Source organism: Cricetulus griseus (assembly GCF_003668045.3).
Source record: "Cricetulus griseus strain 17A/GY chromosome 1 unlocalized genomic scaffold, alternate assembly CriGri-PICRH-1.0 chr1_0, whole genome shotgun sequence".
Taxonomy (NCBI): domain Eukaryota; kingdom Metazoa; phylum Chordata; class Mammalia; order Rodentia; family Cricetidae; genus Cricetulus; species Cricetulus griseus.
In genome coordinates, this window is record NW_023276806.1 from 17149332 (window position 1) to 17168339 (window position 19008).

Sequence of the window (19008 nt, forward strand, 5' to 3'; positions counted from 1 at the left end):
CTCTGACCAGGTAGAGGAAGAAGGAAGCACTGAATATTTGCCAAGAATATGAAAATGGAATGGAGGTAGCATCCCCTCCAGACTGGCATTGGAAGACTGCTCACATTTCATTTAGAGGTTGGATACCAGGCCCTGCAAGCTGGAGTGCCCCCTTTAGACAAGTTTTCACTGTACAATAGTGTGTGTGTGTGTGTGTGTGTGTGTGTGTGTGTGTGTGTGTGTGCGTGTGTCTTCGCATGCGTGGGCACATTATTTTATTACTTTAGCAACAAGGCAAAAACGATACTTTATAAATGATTGCCTTTCATTTGCCAAAGGGATCAGGGGACCCAAAAGGACATCTATTTTCACAAATATACAAGGCAGTTAGATCATTTCACCAATAACACATGTTGTTTTTGTTGTTGAAACAAGTTTCTAGCCCAGGCTAGTTTTGAACTCACTTTATAGCAGAGGAAGACCATAAACACCTGATCTTCCTATCTGCCTTCCAAATGCTGAGAATATAGGCATGTGCCACCTTACCAGGTTTAGGCAACACTATAACCTACTCTCATGCATGCATCTTAAGCACTCTGTCAACTGAGCTACAACCACCAGTGCTATAATACACACTTTGAATAAAATAAAACATTGGTATGTGAGTCAAATTATGAGCTCAAATTAATTGAGGTTTTCATTTCCCACAAGACATTTCATGGCCTAGTCAACTCTTCTGTTATTCTACCCACCAAATCACATCTAAATCCTGCATTTGATCTAATACAGACACAGACAGAATTCTTGATATGCCACTGTAGATACTAAAACATTTCTATGATCATAGAGCTACCAGCTTGCATTCAAATGTATATCAAGGAAACATTATACCCACTGATGTTATTCTGTGACTTAGCATTTAATCAAACTGCCCTGTCACAGCCCTGGGTTTAATATGAGCACCAGCAAAAATGTACATATGAAAGGTGATTTTGTTTCTGCATTACACGGGAGAGATGAGACCCATGACTTCAACATTATCTTTCAGAGGTGGCATTATTCTTAGTGAAATAGACAGAGAGTAGACACCATAGCATCCTGGAATGCCTGGGTGCCACCTAATGATATTAAGACAACGAAACTTTTTACTTTGTTGGAAGATTCTGTTATTTCCTTAATGAACCAGAAATAAAATGCATATTCTGAAACAATTACATTGGCCTGATTCTTTTTATTAACTTGTGCAAGATATGTATGCTGAGAAACTTCAAGCAGAGAGATAAAGGGGGTTAGGGGTGGGGTTTAGTTTTTGAAGGACTAATAAAAAATCAGAATCATTAAGAAATGAAAAGGAATTCATTTTGAAAGTTAATTAAAAGTTGTCTGCACTGTGATTGTAGACACCATACAGTAGAAAAGAGGAAAATTTAAGACATAAATGAGAAATGTGTGTGATCTGGATATGGAGCATGTCAAGAGGACCTCTAAAACATGGAAGGCAGAGCCTCGATTCATACATGCATTCTGCACAGAGAGGAACCTCCTCTGACACTGTCCAGTGTCATACAGTGACTACAGACTAGAGTTACAGGTGATTTGCATTGAGTTCAGTTAATTTCATAATAGTTGCTTCAAACCCTGAAGGTTCTCCATCAACATATTCCTTGCTGAAAGGTAGCTGGTCAGAGACAGTCGAACTTGAGAACTTCAGAGTATGGTGCATTTCCCAGAGGACTGGCTCTTTTTTATGCTCTCGATCTCTTGGTGAAGTTTTCTGCTCTCGTTCTGAAATCCTTCCTTGAGAAGCCGTTCCTGTTCCTAAAATGGAGATGGAGACTGAACTCAGACAGCTTCCCATGTTCCTCAGAGGGTCTCACAATCTCTCCTTTGTTTTTTATATTAATTCCTAGAGTAATTTTGCTGTTTTTCTTGAAGCCTTTTCCTTTCTTCACTTCCACTCTCTCCCTCCCTTCCCTCTGTCCTATTTCCTATACAAGCTAATAAATTTTCTCTGCTTTCTCTCAAACTTTAACAATGTTGTCTAACAGTTCCTAAATAACAAGTGGCTCACAACTCCCACATCCAATTCTTGGTTCTTTTGACTTATGTAAAATACACCTTTTTTCTGTAAAAATGTTAGCTTCCCTCTTCTTTCTTGCCTCATCTCTGATTTTCTGGTGTGGATTCTCAAACACACCTAAGAGATAAGAAAGATGGGTGCAAACCAAGTCAAATGCTATTACTCGACTCAGAATCTCAGCAGGTGTTCAATCAAGGAATTTAGCACATGTCTAAAATGTTACTGACAGAGCTAGATGACAGAAATATATTGAAGCAACTATGGTCTGAGGTCCTCCCAGGATATTCTGGGCCACCATAGAGACTCAGCACCAATGCAGAGGAATTCATGAATAACATAAAAGTACTGCAATTTGAGTATTTAACCAAAGTGCTTGAGTGAGGAAATGGATAGGGATTTTCGCTATTCATCAGGATGCTTCAGGAGACAAGGTCATATTAGATAGGGCAAAAATGAAATCCCTGTAGGTTCCATTTAGTGAAGAAAATAAACGGGGTATTGTATCATGCATTCTCATAAAATTACAATGTCTCCATCCAGCAGAAAATACAGCCCTGAGTTGTTAAATTGGAGACACATAAGCAGTACTGAGTAATTCCTAGTCATTGTCTGTGGATAGCCTAATAAAGGGTTTCATCCAGACATAAACAGTTCTTACTAGACACGCCTGGAACTAAGCCATGAGGGAAGGAAAATGTGTCAGCATATCTGAACTATTAACATTATTGCAGGAGTCTTTATTGAGAAGGTCTTACTTCATAACTTTGGCTGATGTGGAACTAATAGACATCCTCCTGCCTCAGCCTACTGATAAAATTGTGTTTTGATTCCCTTGTTTGAGTTTTAGGTTTATTGGTGTAATTTTAAGTGAATGAATGATTTACTTTCGATATATGTAAATGTACCACGTATGTGCAGTATCTACAGAGGCCAGAAGGGAACTAGAGTTGTGGACTGTTGTAAGCCACTGTGTGGGTGCTGAGAAGCAGACCTGGGTCCTCTGTAAGAGCAATTAATGTTCTTAGTTACTAAGCTGATTTTCACTACCCTGATACACTCATGTTGGATTGGCACACAGGAACATGCTGAGATGATATGATCAAGTACCTTAAGTTTGAGAGATATAATTTTTTCATTTTCTGCTATGAGCTGTTCCCGTTCCTGCTGCATCTTCTCAGTGAGCTGTTTCACATGCTCCTGGTAACTCTTTTCCTTCTCTGCCATCATCAGCTCATACTTCTTTTGCTTCTCTGCTAAGTCTCTGTTGGTAGCTTCAGCAGCTTCAGCCTTTATACGTTCCACTGAGGGGGGAAAGCAGAGAATACAAATTAAATTATTATAAGTCACTCTTTCTTTTTATCTCCTTTAAAAAATTCTCATGTCTTTGATACAATTTCTTGTGGTGATTTTTATAGAAAATAACCAATTGATAAGAAACCATATATGCCAGTTTAAAAACAAAATGCCATGAATGATACTTGTGATTCTTTCTCTGCGATGATGATTTCAAATGGACCAGTGTTGCTAAATGCATCAGGAGCTCAGCAACTCTCACCTTCAATCTCCCTTGCTGCCTCTGTGAGTGACTGATCTGTCTTTAGAAGAGTTTCAGCCACGTCATCTTTGGACTCAAAGTACTTTTTCAGCATCTCTTCTGCCTAGTTGTAAAGAATAAGTTGAAGACAAGCCAATGTGTCTATTAACTGACATTAGTGTTACAAGCCATGTAGCGATTCAAATAGCTACTTACATTTAAAGGACCTAAGAATGACTTAGAGAGACCCTCCCCAATCCAGTCTTTTCCATAGCCCCATCTTTTAGAGTCTAGTAAATCTTTTGAAGTAGTTGAATCTTTGATCTCTTTGCTTACAGGCTTCACGTATATCTTTTGTGACCACGAGCTGATCATGTTGGTTTCAGCTTCAAAAATGTAACCTTTTGTTTGCCATCTGCTGCATCCAAGTCTCACAAGCCCAGATCTTGCTTCCTGACTACTGCAGATCATTTATCTAAGAGTAATAAGATTTTTGCCATATTGTTTAAGAATGGTCATATTATTCCAATGCTAAATGATGACTTTATAGCTCATTCAAATCAGCATCAGACATTTTCCAGTGTCCTCTAAGGAATTCCCTGTTTGGATTGAGATCTCCTATATCTCTTGCTAATCTCTGCATTGTACACCATCTCCCAGAACATCAGGTTTGTTGCTATGCCTCAAATACACATTAATTTACTCTTTGGACCTGTTCTGTTGTTTGAAATTCCCTCCCCTGCAAAGACACTTTTATTTCTGCATAACTTCTTTGAACATTTTGTTAAATCTTTACTTCATAGTTTATTAAAACAGTAAATTACAGTATGTCTTGTAAGTCTGGAATGTCCATGGGATTAAACTCTTATGAAAAGTGTATGATCAGAAAAGTGCCATAACATGCCTTAAAATTTTAAAAGGAGTTGAGGCACCATCCTTTTGTCCTTTTGTACCTCCGTTATATTCCATGGCATACATTTGAAGTAAAGCATTATGTGCCACCAGTTGCCTTAGATCATGGATGCAGCTTGGAGATGAAGTCCCTAGACTAACATTGTGGAGAACAAAGGAGGAGACCTGTGAACAAGAAGTTGGTGAAACCACCACAGGAGCACTGGGTTCTTCCCAGGCGACTTGTTGTCCATGAGAAAAAGGAGAAATATTTAGCCATTTAAAGACATTGTTGTTTGAGAATAACACAAATTCAAACCTAATCTTAAACTCTATTATCATCACAGAGTAGTCTAGAAATGACAGATACAGGTGATGCCAGCTGGCACTGCACTCAAGAGTTCCAGATCCTCAGCTGTGTGATCTTAAGTGAACCTTTTGCTCCACGATGCCTCCTGTTCTGTTTCTCTTTATGATACACTAGTAATGCATGGTTTGTGTGAAGGTATGAAAATTAAGAGAATAAATTTCTGAAGTACAGGGAGAGTTATCTAAGTGCTAACAGCTAAATGTCATTTGTCCATCGCTTAAATTACGTCATTCTTGAAGTACTTTGAATGAACATAACTTTTAATTAGTTTTCCTTTTTTTTGTTAATCCTCTTGTCACTAGCAACCTGAGAAGTCCATAATACCCAAAGCCAAACCAATCATTTTAGATGATTAGATGCCTGAATGGTTGAGTGAATGCATGAATTCCATTAACATTTCTGAGAAGTCCTGTTGTGCTTCTAAGGAGAAAGGTGCTATCTGTCTCCAGGTTAGCTCTCTGCCTAGATGGATGAAAGACAAGGGTACTCTCTGCCAACACCATTGCAGCTTCTGTGTTCTCACTGTCATTTGGAAGAGATTCCTCACTAAGCACCTTCAAATGGTACCAACTACTCAATTTACCTGGAGCCCCTTTCCAGGAGCCTGGTTATACTTTTTCTCCAGCTCCTGTTTCTTTTGAAGAAAGAGGTAGTAACCACCAGGTTTAGAAAATGTCCCCTGTTTGACTTCTTCTTCCAGAGGCCCAAAAATATCCTCCAGCAAATCTGAGCAACGAGCTGATGACACATCCATGTTTTTCTTAATAAAGGCATCTCGCTTCGCTACCAGCTGGTCCTGGGTAAGGACAAAAATCACACAGATGGTTGAGAGGATGGAAGCAACACAACAGACTGCTGGGAAATGTCTAAATGAGGCCATGCTCTTCCTGTCACTGTGAGACACAAGATATCCCTGAGGAGGGTGCTGGCTACCCCAATTTACACTTCAAATTTGATTTTCTAGAGGCCTTGATCTCTATTCTCCTTCTTTAGAGATATCTCCAGAGCACAGACACTGCTTCATGGGAAGCATCTATCTACTGAAGTCACTAATTGAAGGAATATTTCAGATTATAAATTAAAGATAGGCCAGCCTGTACGGACTTCCTGAACCCACTTTTCTGTGATGTCATGAACATGTCATTAGTGGACTGAGGCTTCCTTGTCTATAAGGGTGGAGGTGACACCACTAATATCAGAGGTTTCTTGCCAGACTGTAAAAGCTAATACAGAGTACTAAGTCCAGAGATGCTAAAGAAACACTCAGTAAAGTCTAAGAACATTTATTATGCAATGCTCTTTAACACATGAATATTTCCCTGCATTTTCTCACTGTACAAACAATGAAAGCACTGAAGATGATATGTTGAGATATTCTATGTTTGGAAAGCATAACAGAAGAGCTATCTCTCTATTTGATATCAAGCAAGTAACTAAATATCAACTTCTGTATTTAGGTTGAGGAGTAGTCAGTGTCTTCTTCACAATGACTGCCATATTTCCCCAGAACTTCTGAATGAAGCCATATGTCCTTTGTAAAAACCCAGCCTTGGAAATCTGAGAAGCATTGCTACTGATCAAATGGCAAAACATCTGTAAAGCATCTTATGATTAGTTTCTCATTGTTAGTGCAGGGCACAAAAGCAGGGAATTCCTTGACAAAAAACTACATTAGAAATGAATATGCTAAAAACACATTATATTTAAAATTCTCAAAGAATAAAACTAGTATTTTATGAAAAAGTTAATGAAACAACCCTTTGTAAATTCAGTTGTGTAATTCCCTCAGTGTCTGGGAACATGGTTTTCAGCGTGGGGAAAATAAAAAAATGGAATAGTGTATGTGTTTGTGTGTGTGCTTGTGTGCATGGGTGTGCAGAACATGACCAGTTATAGGTCATCATTTTTGATCAAACTCCAGCAGAGTATAATCTTTCAATACAAATCTGTACACATCACTGGGTGCTGCTATATTGGAGACTAAGGACAATGTTCCTCCCAGATAAGGCCCATGTTTTTCTTTATCTTATAGTTTTAAGTACCACACATACCCCTAATTTCTTCTGGAACTTTTGGTCTACATCCTTGAAAGAATTCTTAATGAAGACCTCAATGGCCTCACTCTCAATGGGCCTGTGCAGGTCCAGCAGCTCCTGGAGGGTTTCTGTGGGCAGGTGAACCTTCTGATTCATCTGTTCTTCATAGTGTTCAATGGCCTTTTGTACTGCAGCTGAGTTCTCTATCTGGGCCAAAGTCAGGACAGCATTCTCCATGCAGGGTAGTTCTCCACTTCTAATGGCATTGACATAGGTCAGCACCAGGCTCTGTAAACCTATCAAAGAAGTTAAGAAAATGGCTGTCATTTGGTAGAAAGGGCACTCAGCAGTTTTCAGGATTCTCTGAGAAAGGATAGCAACTTAGGAATTTATTGATCTTAAGATCCAGAGGACATTAAATCCTCTTTTTCATTCCCCTTCATTTGTTCCAAAGATAGATGTTTGACTGAGTGGCTTCCAACATTGGGAGAGGAGCATAGTGATATCACATCTTATTTCTTTATTACCCCTTTCTCTCTCTTCTCAATCTCCAAAGTGACAGTTTTGCTTTTTATACTGGTTTTATTGTTGTTTGTTTTTAAAGTGCTGCATCCTTCCAGTCCTGTCTCTATCCTATATAAAGGTACCAACCCAGCTCCTCCCACAATGCTGTAAGTAGATGAGCCAGCCATCTAATTCTGCTCATAACTTTGCTGATTGATTGAAAGCATCCCACTCCAGGAATCTCCCCTTCTCCTTTATAGCCTAACAATATGTTATGTGAAGAATATTCAAGACAGTTATGCATGTAAACTTGAAAACTTTACCTTATCCTCCAAAATTTCTGCTTGGTAAATCCTCCATAGAGCTTAGAAACAACTGCTATTTCTGTAAATCATGTTCCTATCTTTCAAGACATTACCATTGCACACTTCTCCAATAGGGGACTCTCTCATCCACTGTCTTCTCTCAGTCACCTGACTCTAATTATCTTAAAGTTGGAATGTTGTGTCCTTCTTGGGGACTTCTTCTGTTACATTAGTACCTCAAGTATTACCCTCTGTTCTTGTGGGTAACTCCTACTCATTTCAACTTCTCACCTTACTCAACTTAAAAAAAAAAAAAAAACAGTGTTCTCTGTGCCCATGGACTTATGACCCACTTGCCTAGAACTCTGGCTCCCATGTAGCACTCCTTATTTATTATTAATTTTGTGAACTATTATTTATCACTATATTATTGGGGGGTTTTCTTTTCTTTTTTTTTCTTTTTTTTTTTTTGGTTTTCGAGACAGGGTTTCTCTGTGCAGCTTTGGAGCCTATCCTGGCACTCGCTCTGGAGACCAGGCTGGCCTCAAACTCACAGAGATCCACCTGCCTCTGCTTCCCGAGAGCTGGGATTAAAGGTGTGTACCACCAATGCCCGGCAGGGGGTTTTGTTTTCTTTCAAAGTGTTTTTTGTTGTATTTGTGCTGGAATGAGAATGGAAGCCATATATCTCTTTATGCCACTTTAAACCCAATATTTGACTCTTTAAAGTCATTACTAAACATTTTGTTTGTACATGGAAGATTGTAGTGGCAAATTCCATATAGGAAATTTTCATTTTTTTCTAACTTTTAGTAATGCTTTTTATAAGTGGGCACCATGAGTGACAGGAAAAGGCTTCTAGTGTTGGATTAGATTTTAGTTTGTTCCTCTATTTCCCTTTTGGTATTACAGATATGAGACGCTGAGAAATGGCTTTGGTTCCCAAGTAAATTCCATCATATGATGCATGCACTAAATTTTCAATGAGATATGCTACAAGAGCAGATGAGAAGCCCAGATAGGAAGTACCAGAGATGACTTACGTGGCCCATTGACTATGATACCACCAGACAGAGTCTTGACATTGGAATAGGTGAAGATGTATGAAGTGAATTCTGCAACTTGTTCTACAAATTCACCACTTAGCTCTTCTTCTCTAATTGTCTCTAGTTTGGAAAGATACTTCCTCTGAGCAGGCCTGTCAAAGACAAAGCACTTTCTCTTTGGGAAGAACTTCCTGATGCAGAGCCGAGGCTTGTTAAAGTTTTCACTTTTCTTATCAGATCCTGCAAAAAAATGAAAATTAGATATAGTAAACTTAAAATGAATTACTTCAATACATGACACTTCCAATTCCATAGCTTCTACAAAGCCTATGTAAACTGAAAAGCACCAAATACAGATTAGTGATACAAACTTAAAGGAATAGGAAAGAACACACTCTTTTCCTAAGAAGCAGCTTGTGAAATTTCAAGCTCAAATAACTTCAAGTCCAAATGATTCAGTGAAGCTGTGTTTCATTTCCTACAACTGTCAGGATAACACAGCTACAAAATCGAGACCTTTTTCAACTGTGCAGAAATGACATTTATGAAATTGTTTTCCCTTTGTATCAGAACATTCCATCAAGCCCAGGTACCTTTTTTCAGGGTCAACGAATGTTCCAGGTACTCATCAGCAGTGATGGATTTTCCATTAGCTTCTAGCTCCAGTGAGAAATCTCTCAGAGCCCACACAAAGGTTGGAAAGAAACCTACAAAGTTAGCTGAGTCATCTACCCCACTCTGCTCAGGTGATGACTTTGATTTGATTAGATCAGTCAGCTCTGTCACATAACTGAGATGTTAAATTAAGGAAACTATAAAAACAAGTTTACTATTTCATGATAAATATTCTATGCATGACTCCCCAAATTAATGCTGTGTTTTTGTTTTTAGCTGTGTTGGTTAGTTTTTGTCAACTTGACACAACTGGAGATGCATAGGAAAAAAATACCTGAACTGAGTAAATTCTTCAACTGATGAATTACTCTATCAGCCATGTCTGTAGACATGTCTGTGGGGACATTTTCTCAATTACTAATTGATGCAAGAAGCCCAAGCCCCCAGTGTGTGGTGCTATCCCTAGACAGGTGGTTCCTGGTTGTATAACAAATGTAACCCAGTAAGCCACAAGAAGCAACCCAGTAAGCAGAGGTCCTTCTTGGCCTCTGCTCTAGTCTCTGCCTCTGGATTTCTGTCTTGGCTTCCCTTGATGCTATACTCTAACTTGTAAACCAAACAAACCCTTTCATCTCCAAGTTGCTTTGGGTCATAATGTCACCACAGCAACAAAAAGGAAACTAGGACATTAGCTCATCCATTGCTAGAATTTAATCACTTGCACACATCTATTGAGCCCCTGATATGAATCAGGCACAGTTCCAGGGAATAATTTTTAAAATAAATGAAAGGATGCTACCATCATAGGGCTTACATTATAACAGATGAACACAGAAACAAAAACAAGTAGACTAAATATTTTAAATTTTTAGAAATTTACTACCATTTTGATGTAGCAAAAGGCCTTAGCTTAAAGATAGAGAATTAACACTCATGCCTAGTTATGCAGAGAAATTCATGTGCTTTCTGAAGTCCCTGATTAGCAGAAATCTAAAGGAATTAGAGGAGTCATCCTACTAAGTAGGAAGCTACCGATGGATTTTGACGGTATAGGAAGTAGATATGATGGTATTTCAAAAGATCACATTGCTGGAATTCCAACTGGTGTCAAGACTGTTGAGAAAGAGCAGCTTGGTCTTTGAGACAGAACAAGAGAAGTGTAGTGACAATGGAGAGAAAATAAGGCTGTCAGTCTAGGGAAGTAGCTTTGCTGATAGAGTTCAAAGCATGTGTGAACTAATACTTTCTAGTGTATGAGGGAACAGATCAATATTACTTCTAAGGTTTGCATCAGAGCAATGTTGTGGAACATGTGGGCATTTACTGTAATGGGAAAGGCTGGAGAAATGTTTTTATAAATTTTGAGTAAATCATCTCTTAAATATTTGTGTGGAGATGAGAAAATTTGAATTCAGTCACAGTTTAAATAGATATTTGATGGTGGCTGAAACATAGGTGCACAGAAACCCTTTAGACAGAATGATATTGCATAGGGACCAAGAGTAGAGAATGAAGAGAAGAAGTACAGAAACTAATGAGCTGTGGTATTCAGAGTCACAAAGGCAATGAACAGTTTTCCAGAGAAGAAAGTAGAATATTAGAAAATTAAGAAATTCTAGATGTAAGAACCAAGTGGTTCAGAAGAGAAAAAAATGATTTTTGAAACTCCCCTAGAAATGAAATAATATGACTTCTGAATGAATAGTGATGTGAAAAAGAATACAGTATGATACCCAAAGTTAAGTTCATAGAAATGGCATGGGTGGGTAATCAGGAATGTAGATGGAAAAGAAAAGAGTAGAAGTAACTGGAAGAGAATAGTGAAAACCAATGTCTATTGTTTAACAGTCTCCCAACAGTAGGGGTTAAAATCTTCAGCAAAAGAAGTTTGTGTGTGAGCAAGGGTCTGGTAAAAGACTACAAAGAAAGGTGATGTGGTTTGAAAGCCTTGGCTTCCAAGGAGATCATCTTTCCAATGGCAAAAGAATGAACAAGTGACTGTGAGCTATAGATTGGAGAAGCATAGATAACTGACACCAGAGGTACAGGCTAAAAAGCAATCATCATCTCAAATCTTTTTATGAGTTTGCAGGATAAATATTACCTACAGCATTCTGTGGGTAGTCAGGATTATTTAGAGATAATGGTAATAGTGATTATTGAGAAAATGGGTTCTAAATCATGTTGAGGTTTTAGACAGATGCAGGCTATTGAGCTAGATCGGGATATTCTCAATAGTGTGCCACTAGGTTCATGGCCATGTATGACTTAAGGGGTTTGGACTTGTAGTGGAAACTGAGGCAAACTCACATAATGAGTATAAAGGGATTGGTTAATAACTTAGAAATACTAGGGTCCTTTGTCTTCTGATGAAATAATGAAGCTGTCCTTCCTAGGTTTAATACTGTTCTAGACCACACCAAAAGGATACTGCAGTTGGTCCATGGCCTGCTGGTTGATGGTTCCTATGCTGTTATAGATGAAGGTGCTGCTGAGAAGGACTGCCAAGGCAAAGATCCAGCAATCATTCTGGTTGTCTCCCTGCAGGTTAACGAGCGAAGAAGAGTTAACTAAGAGACTGTCCATCAATTCAAGTAGCCAAATATTGGCCTTTATCTGTCCCCCATTAGCTATGTCATAAAAAGTAATTAATTGCTTCTACATAATAATTTTCTACCTGTTCAATGATTTTATGAATATTCAACTCATGCTCTACAGTTTAAATAAGACAATGTACACATGTGTATATGAGAGCATGAAGGAAACCACACTTAAAGGTCCTTCAGTGGTTTAATCTAAATTGGTATGCTGAGCTTTATTCACGGGACATAGTATGGCAAGGGACATTCAAGCACAAGTGAAAGTGAGGTCCTTCAATAAATGTTTTTGTTATTTGTCTCAGCTTGGGATGAGTAGTAACATGTGATTCTCAATGAACAAAGATATTGTTGCAGATCCTACACTGCCATTCTCTTACTGATAGTCCTATGTGGAAATGACCATTCTTTTAAAACATGTTTTATTACCTTTTTGAGAATTTCAAACATTATATCTTTATCATGATCCCACATTGAATATTCACTAATGTTTATAACGTGAACAGGCAATGATTTGTATCATTGGAATTTCAATCAAAAATTCTCTTTTGGTGTGAAAAAATAACTAAAATACCATGAGCTATCTTCTAAGTGCTAATCCACTGGCTCTTAAATCAACTTGAGGAATTGAACATTATTTAATTATTCAAATGCATAAATCTGGAGTTGGATGGGTACTGCAAAGTGAGCTATTAGTAAGCTACAAGTAGAATCTGAAAGATTTATTTTTACCTTCTCAACATCTTCAAGGCCCTCAGTGTCAAGAAGAACTAGGGTGTGACCAGATTTCTGGGGATGAGGGACACACCACATCCAGATTCCTTTGGTATGAGACTGCACTGTGGAACCCAGAGAGAAGCCTGGAAAGCAGAATGGCATGGCATGGGGAAGGGATTAAATAATGGTGATTCTGATGTTGAGTTGAAAACTAATGTAGTTATATTTGAAAGAGTAAAACAACTACAAGTATTGATTTTAATTACTACCCTACAAATAGGGTGCTTTCAATAACTAATACTGGTCAATACATCCATTCCTTAGTGCTAGACATTTGCTCCTGTTATGTAGACAGTCTAGTGAATGTTTTCTAATTCATCATTAAGGACATTAACTTTCTCAATGAATGTATTTGTTCTTGCACTAAAACATACCTACAACTTTCAACTGGAAAACAAGTGTGCTGTTTAGTGAGTAGAGGATAATCCAACAAAAAGAAACTCCACTGGTGGATAGACATTATCTTTTCCTGTTCTTCCCTCTAGCTGACATTCTTTCCTCAAACTGCTTTTAGGGTACTGGCTACTTGGGTGAACAGAAAAGCGCAAGCACAGCTGTGTTGCTGACACTTACCTGTTTTCTTCCCTGCCAGCTTGTTCATCAGGTAGGACTTTCCTGTGCGGTAGAGGCCTACAATGGCCACCACCACCACCGGCTGCTGGATGGCTGACAGGATCCCTAGAGCTTGCTGATTGATGACAAGCTGATCCTCAGTGTTCTCGATGAGACACATGGGATCCAGCATGTGGATCTCTGAGGCCATGTCCAGCGTGTTCTTTTGTCTCTTAGGAGAAGACAATTGGACAACAATTTCTAGTCAATTGGTGGAATGAAATAGTATGTACTAAAATTTTCCTTTTTTGAGCTATGTTCTTTGTACACTTCTAAAATTTCTGGGACCAAAATTTCTTTATGGCTATCCTATAGATGGTTCACTACTTCTATTTAAATACAACTAATCTGAGGTCCATAGACAACCAGAAAAGCTATATAGTGGGTTCAAAAGGCTGCATATACCATTTCCCCAACTTTGTCCAATCCTAGTATCTTACATACACACAGTGTAGTAATTGACTAGGGTTTCAGCCTTTCTACAACACCATTGCTGAAGCTGCATATTATACCTCCACTTTTTCTTAAACGAGATTTTTGCTAATGTCCTTTTCCTGCTTTGTGATCCAGGGTCCCCCCATTAATCCTCACATCTCTTTAGCTTCCTCTCATCTTCAGAAGATCCTTATTCTTTCTTTATCCTTCATTACTTCAGATCTTAGAAGAGTATATCACAGTAATTTTGTAGAGTGACTTTCAGTTATATTTTTTAGTGTTTCCTTAATGCTAGTTTGAAATTGCATTGGTAAATACTGGGCAAGGAGGTGACAGGCGTGTATTCTGCGATCTTCACTGATCCAATCAACTGGATAGTGATGCTACAAGACTGGCTCTGAAATTATTCTTTGGGGTGTGGTCTCTCAGTTAACAGGATACCTGTCAAGAACTGTTTACTGTTCTGTAATCAAAATTACCACTCAAACAGCAAATAAATATTTGGTAAAAATGTCTAAAATTTTAGTTACCTTGGAAATACGAGTTTAAAATTCATTAAGGTTCCCTCTCACTCCACTGATAATGTGTAGCATAAAGGAAAAAATAGCAAGTGCTTCCTAGGGTGTGGAAAGAGAACCTTTATCTATTGCTGGTGGGAATGTAAAGTGGTACAGCTACAGTGGAAAGCAGTATGGATGTTCCTCAAAAAACTTATAACCACCAGATGACCAAATATCACTCCTGGATATGTGCATGTGTGTGTATTTGTGGTGTGTGTGTGTGTGTGTGTGTGTGTGTGTGTGTGTGTGTGTGTGTGTATGTGTGTGTGTGTGTGTGCCAAAGATACTTGCATCTTCATTTTATTGCTGCACTATGGAACCACCCTAGCTGTCCATCAACAGATGAATGGAAAAATGAAAGCACAGTACATGTACCAGTGGAAATCTATTCAGCCTTAAGGAAAGATGATGATATATCATCTGCAGAAATAATAGATGAAACTGGAGATCACCATGTTAAGCAAAACGAGCCAGACTCAGAAAAAGAAGCATTGCATATTTTCTCTCATTCATGAAATCTAAATTTGAAAATACCGTTAAATTTATGTTTACAAATATGTGTTCAGACACTTATGAAGTTAGAATAGCAAGAATGAGAAAGGAGGAATAGTTCTAAGGGAAGAGAGGGAGAAAAGAAAAAAGTGTGTCAGGAGAAATAAAGACACAGTAGCACACATTTTACTCTTAGATGCACAAGCGTGTGCATAAACACACATAACAGTCCATAAAAGCCTCACAGGAACTATTTGGAGAGAGGAAAAGTACCAGGAACTATATAGGTAAGGAGGGATGAGGTGTCCTGGGGAGGCAAATAGGGGTAGGCACAATAATATACATTGGTTTAGATGTCTTAATGAAGCCCATTACATTATACAGTAATTAAAATGTGTTTTTTAAAGTGTGAAAACAAAAACAAGGAGAGAATTTGAAAATTACCACTTAGAGAGACTTTTAAAAGCCAGCACATGTAACTTTATTATACTCCATGGCTTTGGTCACTACTTTGAGCATCTGTTAATAATCCAACCTTCTAAATTAACCACTTTTAATTAACATTTGCTAAAGGTTACTGTCTACTCTTATCATGCCACACACTTACTAACTGGAGGCCTAAACTGAGTAGGAGTATTGTTCCTACTTATAGTCATTCTTTCATTCATTTGGTGTCATCAGTATGGAGACCTAGGTATTTATTCTATTCTTTGTGCCTTAGTACTTTGTGCTCATTCTTTATTTTACTGCCTGGTGTGTCCCCTCTGTTCACCGAGGCTCCTTCAGCTGGATCCAGTGTTTGGCTGGCAGTCTTCCATCACACTCACAGTGCTGCTGTACTTTACTCCACCACAGATTCTTCCAGAGCTAGCTTCTGTTTTTCCTGTGTTTCCCTAGAGTTGAGCATTCCTCCCAAAGAGTTGGTTCCTTTCAGTATACAGTGGTACAAATACCAAAATAGCACACAGAGTACATTCATTGCTCTAAGGGGAAACAGTATCTTCTGGAACAAAATAGGGCCTTTGAACTCACAAAGTCACAGCATCTGTGGCTGCCTCTAGAAAACCTGCATAAAGCCAGGTGGTGGTGGCACTTGTCTTTAATTCCATTCCTCTGGAGGCAGAGGCAGGAAAATCCCTGAGTTCAGGGCCAGCTTAAATCACAGAGTAAGTTCCAGGAAAACCAGGGCTTCAGGGGGAAACCCTGTCTCAAACAACAACAAAAAAGAAAACCTTCATAAAATCTAGCAGTCAAAATTCCACTATGGGTGGGTAAGAGGATCAGGAAGACCTATGTGTAGTTTAGGAGCTACTTGGCAATTGATGACTGCTAGAGGAGAGAGAGCTGGTTTTCTTCAGCGATATGGTCCCTGGTAATTTACCCAGCCTCCAGTAGGTGGCCCTATGCTCATGCCCAAATGACTCACAATAACTTGACTCAATGAGGACATGAAACTGGGAAGAGAATAGTACAATAGGCATGGGGTGGGTGATATGGAGGAAGAGTAAGGAATATATACATTATATACAATAAAAAACACATTACACATGAAATTCTCAAAGAATGAATACACACACATGCACACACACACACACACACACACACACACACACACACACACACAGACACACACACGTACAAAGATTTTATAACTTCCTAAATTATCAGTGGGGGAATTGTCTCTTTTTTATTTTTTTATTTTTGCAATGGGCTTAGTAATACTACCCTTATTAGTATTCCTTTTCTTTTTTATCATTTTTTATTTGAATTAGAAACGAGATTTATTTACATAACAATCCCAGTTCCCTTCTCCCTCCCTTCCTCCCCTAACACCCCCCCAACTAAAACCCTACCTATCACATATCCTTTTTTCTAATCTTCACCTGACTCAACCTTTCTGCTCCCTCATGACCTCTGCATCCTTCCTCTTCTTCCCTTCTCATTCTTGTAATTCTCTCCCCCCCTCTTCCCATGCTCTCAATTTGACCCTTTCCCCTTCTCCAGGGGTCAATGTTTGTCTCTTTTAGGGTCCTCCTTGTTTAGTAGCTTCTCTGGCTGTGTGGATTATAGGCTGGTAATCCTTTACTCTGTGTCTAAAATGCCCATATGAGTGAGGAATTGTCTCTTTTTACAACCTCCAAGCAGTCTAACTTACTTTACTAATAGACAGACCTTGGCAACAAGTAGAGGGATTTTGTATGAGTTTTATTAGGCTGTGAAGATGATCTAAAATAGTACCAAGAAAACAATATCAACCTACAAAAAAAAAAAAATACCCTCTCTGTGGACTCCCCTTTACGAGAGCCTAATTAATTCACCATAGTGGGGTCCTGGGCACTGAGAGTAAGCTACCTCTGTTAGCCAACCCTGGCTTTCAAGTGATCTCCAGTCCCACTCACATCTGTCTCAGTTTCAGCCTCCCTTGAAGAGGTCTTTTTAGGGTAAACCCACAATCTGGTAAAGGCTTTCCTACCCCCACCTCTGTCTTACCTGAAGCAAATCCTTCTGTCCCAGAGAAAGCAGCCTGTGTGAAGTGTTAGATGCTGTCTGCTTTGCTTTTGAGCCTGGCTGCAGAACACTGTCCTCACAGACTCTGTGAGCTCCCGCCTTCTGCAATAGTCTAGGAAGTTCCAGATTTTCACCACAGAACTTAGGAGGAGTTAGCTCGATAAAAAGAGCTGTGTTTAGGAAGATGAAAGTGAAAGTGGAAACACAGAACAGAAGAAATGGCTCAACCACTTGAGAGGAGTAAGGGGTGAGCCAAAGCCTCAAATTGGTCAACGAGAGACTGATAACGGTGCTCTTAACTCCAGAGTTTTGTGGATGTTTAGAAAGCTAAGGTGATGCATTTACTGAGAAGGGCTTGCTGTTGAAGTCACTCCCCATTACCTTTTAGTCCATTAGTGTTTGTTTTGTGAAGTTGCCCCACCCCCACCCCATTGAGCTGCATGAAGGTAGCAAGGGATTGCACAGTTCAGATTACACTATGGATTTGTTTAAAACCCATTTCTCTATACTATGAAAGAATAAAGATGGAAAGAAAGAAAAGGGTAGAGTTAGAAGGAACAGTGAGGGAGAAGGAAACGAGAGGGAGGAAAGGAGGAATAGAGGGAAGAATAGAGGGGAAAAGGAAAGGGAGAGGGAGGGAGAGGGAGGGAGGGAGGGAGGGAGGGAAGGAGGGAGGGAGGAAGAGAAAGTATTTCTGAAAGTGGAAGTGAGTCTGAGTTCTTTTAAACTTATCAAATACTGGAAAATCAGCTGGTTTGTTTGCCTTTTGGATTAGGAAAGTCTGTTAACATAATCTCTTAACATTGCACAATAGCCAAACAATTTAGCACTTCTTGAATATTTGTCAATCATGTGGAGCTTAAAAGCAAACAAAAAGGATTTGGGAGTTGTTTCTAAGCTTAGGGGCCAGATTTCCAGTCATTCTTGTATCACTTTGTTTCTAATCTGAGGGGCAGGTTCTCCAGTCTTCTTTGTAGCCTGCTTTCTTACAGACAAGTGAATCAGAGCCTTTTCTCGAAACCCCTGAATGGAAATAACATCTGAGAGGCCTAAGAAAGTCACTGCCAGCTCTAAACCTCTGAGATGTCTGTGAGCCTTTGGAATCTCCCACCAGGCTGGCAATGATGGGAGATATCTAATTAAACATCATGTTGATCTACCCACTGACCAGCACTTAAAAAGTTCCATCTGGCCAAACACTGATCAGACAATAGGCCTGATTCTTAGTTTTCCAGCTACAAGTGTTAGGCCATCTCAACAAGCCCACATGATACAAATGTGCCCTCAAAAGTACATTGAGGAAACACTGTACCACTGCCATAATTTTATAAGTTAACGTAGCCTCAGAATTGTGTCCATGGATATGAGGCCAGCAAAAGCAAAAGAATTATACTGAAAGTGTTTTTGTGTTTCTATATCCCATGAGAGTGGTGAGACCCACAACTTCAACACTTTCTTTGTGGGGTGCTTTTATTCTGAATGTTAACATGCAGAGCCAATGCCCTCATCATTGGGAGACTGTGATAGCTGACACTCTTCAAATCAACTCCCTGCTCATTAAAATTCAGAAGAGGATTCTCTCACTTTGTGAACAAGGTATAGCAACAGTTAAAACAATCACAGTAGACTGATCACTTTTATTTACAGATTCCACTTAATCTGTGCTT

The 19008-nt window shown here is 39.0% G+C and overlaps 1 protein-coding gene across 1 annotated transcript; it reads right to left on the bottom strand.

Annotated features, from left to right (window-relative positions):
- Window positions 1-1190: 1190 nt before the first annotated feature.
- Window positions 1191-17459, bottom strand: LOC100765968 (guanylate-binding protein 2). The gene is made up of 11 exons (XM_027395864.2): window positions 17324-17459; window positions 13308-13518; window positions 12690-12817; window positions 11792-11901; window positions 9339-9535; window positions 8743-8985; window positions 6906-7186; window positions 5438-5650; window positions 3615-3717; window positions 3167-3360; window positions 1191-1797 (listed from the first exon to the last, which is right to left on the bottom strand). Exons 2-11 carry the CDS (start codon window positions 13495-13497, stop codon window positions 1687-1689), a joined length of 1770 nt encoding a protein of 589 aa, XP_027251665.1. The 5' UTR covers window positions 13498-13518; window positions 17324-17459; the 3' UTR covers window positions 1191-1686.
- Window positions 17460-19008: the final 1549 nt, after the last annotated feature.